The sequence below is a fragment of the Podarcis muralis genome, chromosome 5 (genome assembly GCF_964188315.1).
Source record: "Podarcis muralis chromosome 5, rPodMur119.hap1.1, whole genome shotgun sequence".
NCBI classification, from domain to species: Eukaryota; Metazoa; Chordata; class Lepidosauria; order Squamata; family Lacertidae; genus Podarcis; species Podarcis muralis.
Genome location: NC_135659.1, coordinates 53,611,383 through 53,621,151, shown reverse-complemented (window position 1 = coordinate 53,621,151; position 9,769 = coordinate 53,611,383). Strand labels below are relative to the sequence as shown.

At 44.3% G+C, this 9,769-nt stretch overlaps 1 protein-coding gene across 1 annotated transcript; it reads left to right on the top strand.

Moving 5' to 3' along the window:
* The first annotated feature begins 113 nt into the window (after positions 1-113).
* On the top strand, positions 114-3,798 carry UBL4B (ubiquitin like 4B). The gene has a single exon (XM_028733847.2). The coding sequence runs from the start codon at positions 3,162-3,164 to the stop codon at positions 3,741-3,743; it is 582 nt and encodes a 193-aa protein (XP_028589680.2). The 5' UTR covers positions 114-3,161; the 3' UTR covers positions 3,744-3,798.
* The last annotated feature ends 5,971 nt before the right edge of the window (positions 3,799-9,769 follow it).

Sequence of the window (9,769 nt, the reverse complement as noted above, 5' to 3'; positions counted from 1 at the left end):
GAGATCTGTACGTATCTCCTGGAAAGAAATCCAGACAATTTCTGCTCAGTGGAAATTAGGGACTTCAATGGGTGAGTACAGCATCTTTCTGGCTTTGCCCTGATACCCACAGACTTCATAGAGCCTGGTGACAAAATGAGCACCTGGGTGGATGTTGCCTCTTGACAGATGCAGCAGATAAATAACTCTTCTTCCCTGGGTTCAGTCAACCTGTCTCTTGGCTTACACCTCAACTATCTCAATTCCTCTATACCATAAGGGGAGATAGAACTGGAGACATGGGGGTGATGACCTGATTCGCCTTCCTGGGTTGAATTGGGAGTATTTGGGGGAGGCCTGGTTGCATGGTGGTCCCTTGATATGTACTTGCTCAGTTTATCTGTAAAATTTCTGATACCGGCAAACATCTGGCCATTTTTTCCTTCTGGAGCACTACACTATTGGATTTTGTTTTTAAATTACAGTGAAAATGAAATCCAGCTATTATGGGTAAATTATCCTGTGAGCACTTGCTGGTCTGTGACACAGCTGATGGGGACAGTTGCATGATGGGGACAGACTGCAAACTTGAAAGATGCCTTCCTCCCCTCCAGGAGTCCATTGATGTCTGTGGATGGAGAGGAAGGATACTTGCATTTTCCTTGGTCATTTCAAGCAGTCTGAGTTATGTTCCACAGAATTGATCCAGGAATGCAGGCAGTTAAGATCCCTTCCAGCACGGTCCCCTTGCAGTAGTAGATTTGTTTATTACTTAAAGTTTTAATAGGAGACTCTAACCAGGTAGAAGAGAGCTTTCCAAACTTTTTATGTTGGTGACACCCTTTTTAGACAGGTATCACTTCACGATGCAGTAAATTTATTTTGCATCATTTCACAACACAGTAATTGTTATACTAGCAAACCAGAGGTTAAACTTAACCTCTTTTTAGCCTCAGGAGCAGCTTGGGGAGCATTCACGTGACACACCTACACACTGCAGCTGACACACTAATGTGTCACAACACACAGTTTGGAAAGCTCTGTGGTAAAGTAAGGAATTGCAAACTGTGGACAGTATCCAGCTAACATGTCCCGTCATCACAAGGATTTCTACTTATCCCCTGCACATGCCCTGAAGGGGTTGCAGGAACCCCTAGAACAGGCTTCCTCAACCTTGGCCCTCCAGATGTTTCAAGACTACAATTCCCATCATCCCCGACCACTGGTCCTGCTAGCTAGGGATCATGGGAGTTGTAGGCAAAAAACATCTGGAGGGCTGAGGTTGAGGAAGCCTGCCCTAGAACATATTTAAGGGGCACACAAGTGGAGGAGAGGGGAGATCCGATTGTGCCAAGTGGAAATCCTTGTGCTGGAGGGTTATGTTACTCAGTGTTACTTTAGATACCCCCATTTTTTATTATTTACTCCTACTTATTCCTCAAAAAAAAAAAAAACAAAAAAAAAACCAACAACACCTCAGGGCATCTGTCAACAGAAATAATTTAAAATGGCAGTGAACAGTTTTATGCCTTTTCTGTGTGATCTCTAATCTTTCTGAAATGTGTCTAGAAGAATTGTTCTAATAGCATACGAAGTGAAATTTTTGCTAAGCTGCTCAGACTATGGTTTTCCTTGCTGAAAAATGAGAAGAGTCTCATAGCAGTGTAATTAGATAAGAAACAGTTCCCCTTTCTGGAAATGAGACAGCGAGTTTATTCTATTTGTTATGAAGATTTATAGTCTACCTTTTTACAAAATACCTAAGGTAACTTACTATAAAGATAAAAATACACTATTAATACAAGAGAATGTGCAGTAAAATGGTAAGTGCAATTCAATGCAAGCAAGTGTAAAGTGATACCTATTGGAGCAAAAAATATTATGTCACATAGTACAGTATAAAACTGCAAATATAATGTCGTTATACAAATCTATTGTGCAACCACACTTGAAATACTGTGAACAGTTCTGGTTGCCTCACCTCAAAAAGGATATTGTAAAGCTGGACAAGGCTTAGAAAAGGGTAACCAAAATGATCTAGGGGCTGGAGCAACTCCATAGTAGGAGTATATAACATTTGAGGCTTTTTAGTTTCAGAAAAAGACAAGGAGGAACATTCTAGAGGTGTAAAAGTTTGTGCATGGGATGAAGAAAGTGGATAGCTAAGTTTTTCTCCTATATAATACTAAAACCTAGAGTCATTCAGTGAAGTTCAATGTTGGAAAATTCAGGACAGACAAAGGAAAGAACTTCACAGAGTCCATAATGAAAACACCCAGAAGATGTAGTAATGGTCCCCAACTTGGATGGCTTTTATAAGAAGATTAGACAGACTCATGGAGCATAAGGCTATCAGTGTCTACTAACCACAATGGCTTTGTTCTTCCTCCACTGTTGGAGGCAATATGTCTCTAAATACCAGATGCTGGGAATCACAAGTGGGGAGAGTACTCTTTGACTCATGTCCTGCTTGTGGACTTCTCATAGGTATTTAGTTGGTCACTATGAGAACAAGACGATGGAATGAAGAGCTTTTGGCCTGATTGAACAGGGCTCTCCTTGCGTTCCTAATATCAGATGGATCCTGCTCCTCAGTTGCTTTGTTTTCTACAAAGGCAAAGGCCCAGAGATTGTGTACTGATGATTGGAATGCATAAGCAGTTTTTGAGAGACGAATTGATTCATCTAATAATACTTGGAGTGCAGACAAGGCACACTCAGGCTGCTCCTTTGGCTCAGAGGCAACTTAGCATTTTAGTACACATTTCTCCAGATGTAGTGTTTTGTGTGCAACAGTCCCCAATATACACATTTTTGTATGCTCACTTCACTAACATTGTGCATTTCTATGCACACTTTCCCCTAATGTTTATATATTTTGGCACATATCATTTCACCGCATTGCATAATGCAGAGAAGTGTGAATTTCAAAGAATATCGATTTCAGTTCGTGCTGTATCAAGAAGTGCAAATTAGGGAGTAATCATATCAAAGTGCAATCTGAATTGAAATTATCCCCCATCCAAACTTCCCCCCTTTGTTCAACACCTAAAGTTCACAGTGACTGGCCCTGGTAGAATTGTGACATCAGAGGAAAATCAGCCAATCGCTGGCTTCCTCTTTGTCCCTTCCCATTCCCTCATTCAGGCAGGGCATGATTTACTAGCCCATTGAGCAAGGCAATGCTGCTCACAGTGAAGAGGCTGCTTGGGCAGCAGTGCCGCCTTCAGGTGTCTGGCGAGGAGAGGATCTCTCTGGTGAAAAGCCTGGTGTGTGAAGAGCTCAATGTCCCCGAGAACCAGCAGACCCTGTTGTTCCAGGGGAAAGTGCTGGAGGGGGAGCACAAATTATCAGACTATCTCATTGGCCCAGAGTCCATCCTCTATCTGGTGATTAAAAAACCTGAGCAAGCTCATCCTGAGGAGCCCTCAAAGCCGACCGCTGCCCAGCCCCACTCAGTGTGGTATCGACTCTCGCAAGTCCTGGAGAGACATTTCAGAACTTCCGACGCAGTGAGGGTTCTCGAGCGGGTGCTGAACGACTACTACAAAGGCCTTGGCTTGCTGAGCCTGGAAAACATCGAAGAGTTAGCAGGGGACCTCCTAAGTCCTGAGGAAGGTGAAGGTGAACCGGTGGCTACAGGTGAGCTCCCCCAGCAAGAGGGGCACCCCACAGCCCCAGTGTCTGAATCCAGGAAGGATAAAACGACCCAGACTGAGCCACAAGAAATGCTAGGAGGAAGGTGGTGCTGGAAGAACTCTTGAGTAGACTTATTTAGAGAGGTCTAAGTGAAAATTAAAATAGTGATGGTGTATGGAACATGGAGCTGTGTCTTTATGTACCAAGGAGGAAGGAGGTTTAGTAAATGAAGATGACCATTTTTAAAAGGACCAGAGCTTCAGTTGGTATTGAAACTAGTGCTATGCCAGATTTTTCACAGGCAAACAGTTTTTGCATGAAAGGGAATCCTTGGGGAAGGAGAAAAGTTCACTGAACAGCCCCTGAATGCATTTACCCCTACTGACTGCTGCTTTGGTGCCATTCCCCCACCCCCCGGGCATCTCATTTCTGGCTGTGTGATCCCAGCTAACTGGCTGCCTTGTTCCTAGTGTGGTGATGTCATGGCACCACACAGCAAATCAGAGCTGGCAATGTCCAATATTCCTAAGGCCAAATGAAGCCCTAATTTACACTCACACTTGAATGCAGGAAGCCTGCATTGCCTCAATGATCCCTGTGTTATCATATTGCACTGGCCATTTAATTGTCTGACAGCACAGCCAGGCAGGACGCATCATCACCATTGTCTTGGCAGCAGGTTGATATATTCTGTCTTCTCCCATGAATAGTTTTTTTTGTGGGGGGAGCTACACCCTGAAAAATCACCATATATGGGGCATTCTGAGGGAGGTGCAAAAACACCTATGAAAGCACTCTCCCTGTTTCAGACCTGGCTCTATCATAGGTTTATCTCCTCCTCCACCACCATCACACTAGGCTTGTATCCAGTTACAGTACATGGTCCTTGGTTCCATCTTTGGCATGGCTATTTAAAATACTGGTGTCCAAAAAGCAGGAGATCTCTAGCAAGACTACATGAACTGGTTGAGCCTGACAGCCCTGGTTGAGATGGACAATTGTCATGGTTTGTCCTTGTACGCCATCTCTCTGTACATTGAATCAAACATTATTTTCTTAAAGTCAGTGTGTCATATGGGAGCATATGGCTGGCTGGCTTCCCAGGACCACAGGCAGGAACTCAAGCATTTCTGTGGCAGCTTCCCAATTTTGTGTGCTGGAGCTGAAGCAAACAGTTGAAGAACCATTCCCAGGATCCATTTTACATGCTTCCCCCAGCAAATGTATTGGATTCTGCATGAAAAGTGACTGTTCCCCTACCTCCAAGTAGAGCTATTCCACTCCACTTCCCAAGAAAGCAGTCTCCCAATTAGTAGTGGGTGGTTGTTTCTTCACATATACTAAGCTGGTATCAGCAAGCTGCTTCTGAAATGCTCGTTTTGACATGGTTCCCAACTTGTCATTGTGTTCCTCCGCTGAGATAACTACCCAAGAACTCAGCAGAAGTGAAGGAATGTTTTCAGAACTGGAGATTAAAACTGACATTTCACTACAGAGGGAGTGGGGCAATTAAAGCACCAGACTTATGAAGAGTGCTACACCCTGCTGTGGAGATGAGATCGCTGTCTTCAAACATCTAAAAGGTTGCCATGCAGAGAGTGGAACAGACTTATTCTCTGTTGCTCCAGAGAGCAGGACCAGAGCCAATGGGTGGAAATTGCAGCAAAGCAGATCTTGCATAAAAATGAGGAGAAACACCCTAACAGTAAGAACTGTTCAACAACGGAACAGACTGCCTCAAGAAGTGGGCGGCTGGGGAGCGGGGCGGTTGGCTATCTTTTGCTAGAGGAATTTGAGCAGGGCCTGGATCTCTCATGGATGCTGTAATTGCATCCTGCATTATAGATGTTACATTGAGGCAACAGGTTGGACTCGATGACCTAAGGTCTCGTCTGACTTTGTGATTCACATGTGCATAGCATCAAATTGTCTCATGGGGAGGGACATACTTTAAACATAAAACCCTACAAATGTTAAAATGGTACCTTCATGCCACCACATCTCTTGTCAGCCAAAGCCAACCTTTTTTTAAAAAAATAGTTTTACATTGCCTTTGGGCTATGTTCATGTAAGGAGAAGGATATTCCACAGCTGAGAGATAGACATGGAGAATACCTCCTTGTCTCCTTGCAGTTCTTACCTGGCATATATATGGTAAATTTAGCCTATCTTAGAAAGTGTGATGGACCATAATTAGAGCCAGGCTCAGGTATAGATGTTGAATCAAAGGTGTAATATGTGCCAGCAGCTCCAACAGAGCTATTCAGATCAAAGAACAAGCCATAGTTTGTCTGAAGTGATTCAGTGCTTGATGAAGTCTGCAGCCACCACCCTTTGGACAACATTTGAGCTTGATCAAACATTGATTGCTGAAGAGAATCAAGAAAACATTATTCTTTTTGATTCTCATCACTCTGTGACTGCAGAAGTCATCAAACCACCCTGAGATCTACAGATGGAGGATGATCTACTACTATTACTATTATTGCTACTACTACTAAGTACTGGAAAAAAGAGCAACTATGTTTGCAGAGCCATAGTTTGTCTCCAGCCCTAGGGTATTATTATTTTATGTCTTTTCATAAGAGAAAATTAATGCCCACGTAGAAAAAGTGTCCCTTTGGTAATATATAAAGGGTTGCCTGAGTGTCATTTTTGCAACAGGTACATGCATGTCTGTCATGACTGACCAGCCCATGAATCCACCTTCTCTATACATTACAAAATGCACACCTTTTCCTGTATTGTGCGATGGCCACCCAGATGTTCTTGGACTCCAGCTGCCCTCATTCCTGACCCTTGGCCATGCTGGCTAGGGCTGATGGGAGCTGGGACTGACAAGAGGTGAATCTGGAGGATCACAGGCTTCCCACCCCTGCTACATGGAAATTGATTTTTCATATATGGAAGAGTAATATGGGAAGAAGCCATAGATTGCATATTTATGTAATATTGGCTGTTACAGCAAGAGTGCTGTGCATTGAGCTTTTCCTAGGCATTGAAACAATCAAGCTCAGCACCATGCACCACTGGTCTAATAACAGCCTTGTAGGCACTCTGCCCTCCACAGTTCCCATCTAACCACCAAACATTCCTTTGGGGTAAAATTAAATTGGCAGTAACCAAGTGCTTAATTAGCATGCAGTAGTAATTCTGTTTGTAAACACCAAAGCCAAAGGAATGAAGTTTGAGGCAGCCGTGGAAGGTGGAATTGTTTAATGAGATGAAACGCATAAAAAGGACCGAGGGAGAGGAAAATCTGTCAGTAATATAACCAACACGGGGGCTAATATGTCTGCATCTGTGCCTATATGAGGAGCACGAAAAGTGGGAGCTTTGGCCAGGCAGTGTCCCCTCAACAAACAGGGCTGTTGTATGCTGGTGGCAGGGTGCTCCACTAACTGGATGCTGCCTTCAACCCCAGCTTCAGCTTCCTGACCAGACCTCAGGGCAGTTTCCCATAGAGTGCATTGCAGTAAGCTAATGTTGAGGTTACTGCTGCATAGACCCCTGTGTGTCCAAGCTTTTCCTGTCCAGGAATGGTTGTCGCTGGCGTCCCAGCCAAAGGTGAGAAAAGGCACACAAGCAGTGATGATGGATCAATGATGATTGTTGTTGTTGTTTAGTCGTTTAGTCGTGTCCGACTCTTCATGACTCCATGGACCAGAGCACGCCAGGCACTCCTGTCTTCCACTGCCTCCCGCAGTTTGGTCAAACTCATGCTGGTAGCTTCGAGAACACTGTCTAACCATCTTGTCCTCTGTCGTCCCCTTCTCCTTATGCCCTCCATCTTTCCCAACATCAGGGTCTTTTCCAGGGAGTCTTCTCTTCTCATGAGGTGGCCAATGATGATTACCTCCAAGCTATATACCTGATCCTAAGGGAAAACAGTCCTTTCCAGAGCAGCCAACTGATCTATCACCCAGACCCACAAACGGCTCACCCGCCACTGGGCCCCATTCTTGCCAGGATTCAGTCTCAGTGTATTGGTCCTCGTTCTACCCAGCGCTATATACACCAAGGTGCTTGTATGAAATTGCACAGCCTCACCTGATTCAGATGTTATGGAGAAATAGAGGGAAATGGGGGAGAGTCATTTTGTTTGACTAAATATAGATCTTAAGCACCCTTCTGAGCACTTGCTTTTTCACGTGCTGAGAGACGCTGCTGTGGTGTGGTCCTGATTTAGGGTGATTCGGGAGGAAATGATGCTTTCATGACCACCGAAGGACAATGGTGAAGAAGAACATCACCTCCCTCCCTCCATCTGCCCATATTGCAGTTTAGCGAGCATTAATTGCCTTATGATGGGAAGAACGAGAGCACGCTGGACAGTAACAGTCTAATCCCTGAAAACTGACAAAACAAGGTCCTGTTGAGATGGAGAAGCGCGTGACGTCAAGGAGAGGCTTAAAATATACTCCCGGGTTGAGGGAAGAAATCACATGACAGTTGTGAAACATGAGCTGCCCTTTTGAAGCACAAACCTAGGCAGAAGATTAAAGGGTGTGAGGGCAGGAGAGTAAAATTGCAGCTACTAAAACATTGTTTCTTTTCCATCCTTTTCTGAAGGCTCTGGCAGCATCCTGGGAGCCAGAACAGAATTATTTCAATCAGTGTACCGCCTTTTTGTACAAATGGCTGGCTAACCAGTTCCCCATCTGCTTTGCTTAACTGCCCCAGCTAGGCAGCCAATGAAATAAAAGCCGGGAGCAGTTCCTGGAAAGGGATAGCATTGAAGGGACCAGCTGCTGGTTCATGTCTGACTGCCCCCTATTAGTAGTTGCAGCTGGTTGATGAATGGAGCTCAGAACTGCATCCTTCAGCTTGCTTGCTTATTTGCAATTAACTATGGACTGTTTGCCTCGGCTTGCTTATTGGCTTGACATTAAATCTATCCCTTCGTTTAGCTGAAGGCTTATATATTTTGTGAATTTTAGCCAGAATCATTAGAATTAGCACTGTGTAAAAACAAACAAACAAAAAGCCTCCCAGTGTTTTTCAGTTATTCTCCATCAATAAATAAATAATGAACTTCTCCTAGGTGGGGTGCTGGGTTTTTGCTGCACTTAACTTACTTTTGAGGTGGCTGGAGGGTATTTCTTTGAGTGTCGTTTTTTCATTCTCCAAATCATCTCCCTGGTGGTCTGCACTCTGCAACCTTCCCAAGTGCCCCTGCATATGGTTTTGAGGAACTGCAGGATGGGAAGACAACAGACCATCCAGGGGTTGTTCTATAATGGAAGAGGACATTAATTCATGTCCTCCCCATCCCACTTGTAAGTAAATGCAATCTCTTCTAAACCTAGAAGTTCCTAGAATTTTACCCCGAAATAAAAGGCAGGTGATAAACCACCCTCTTTCACAAGAGATAATGATTATCTGGAAATTTAAAGGCAGGACTTGGCACAGGGCTAGTGAAAATGGGATCATCATATTCAAAAGCTGTGAGCCTGTAGTTGATGTGGTGGTGGCTACCTCTCTCATTTGAACATAAGAACTCAAAAAGATATTTCATAGATCAGGCTAAGGACCCATGTAGTCTGGCATCCTGTACCCCCAGTGAACAACCAGAAGTATGTAGAAAGCCTGTGAGCAGGAACTGAATGCAACAGCACTCTCCCTATTTGTGATTCCCAGCAGAGACATACTTCCTCTGACAGTGGAAGTGGGGTGTGTGTGTGTGTGTGTGTTTGGACTTGTGTTTGTTGGGGTTCTGGGTAAGATGAGCTTTTGCTCTAATCCAGCCAGGGGTGGAGAACCCAGTGGCTTCCAGATGTTGCTGGACTAGGGCTCCCATCATCCCTCGTTATTGACCAGGCTGTGTGGGAAAGGTGGGTGCTGAAATCTAAGAACATCTGGAGGGCCACTAGATTTGCATGCAAGTTGCCATGCTAAAATCTGCCCGGATAATGTAGGGCTTGTTCCCGCAGTCACGTTCTGTATGATATAGTTTCTTCAGCAGCAGTAATGTGTCTCTGCAATGAACTTTGGGAAGCTGAACTAGTCCTGTGAATGCTTTGGTGCTTGTTGCAGAATCTGCTCCCTACTTATGTCATGAAAAGTATTGTGGAAAGTAAGTCAGACCATGCATGATGTGAGGAATTGTGACCAGGATACACACTGGAACATTCACTGGATACACTTTAAT

What these genes read in the sequence shown, in the direction of transcription:
- UBL4B (XM_028733847.2), top strand. Translation starts at nt 3,162, where the DNA reads ATGCTGCTCACAGTGAAGAGGCTGCTTGGGCAGCAGTGCCGCCTTCAG.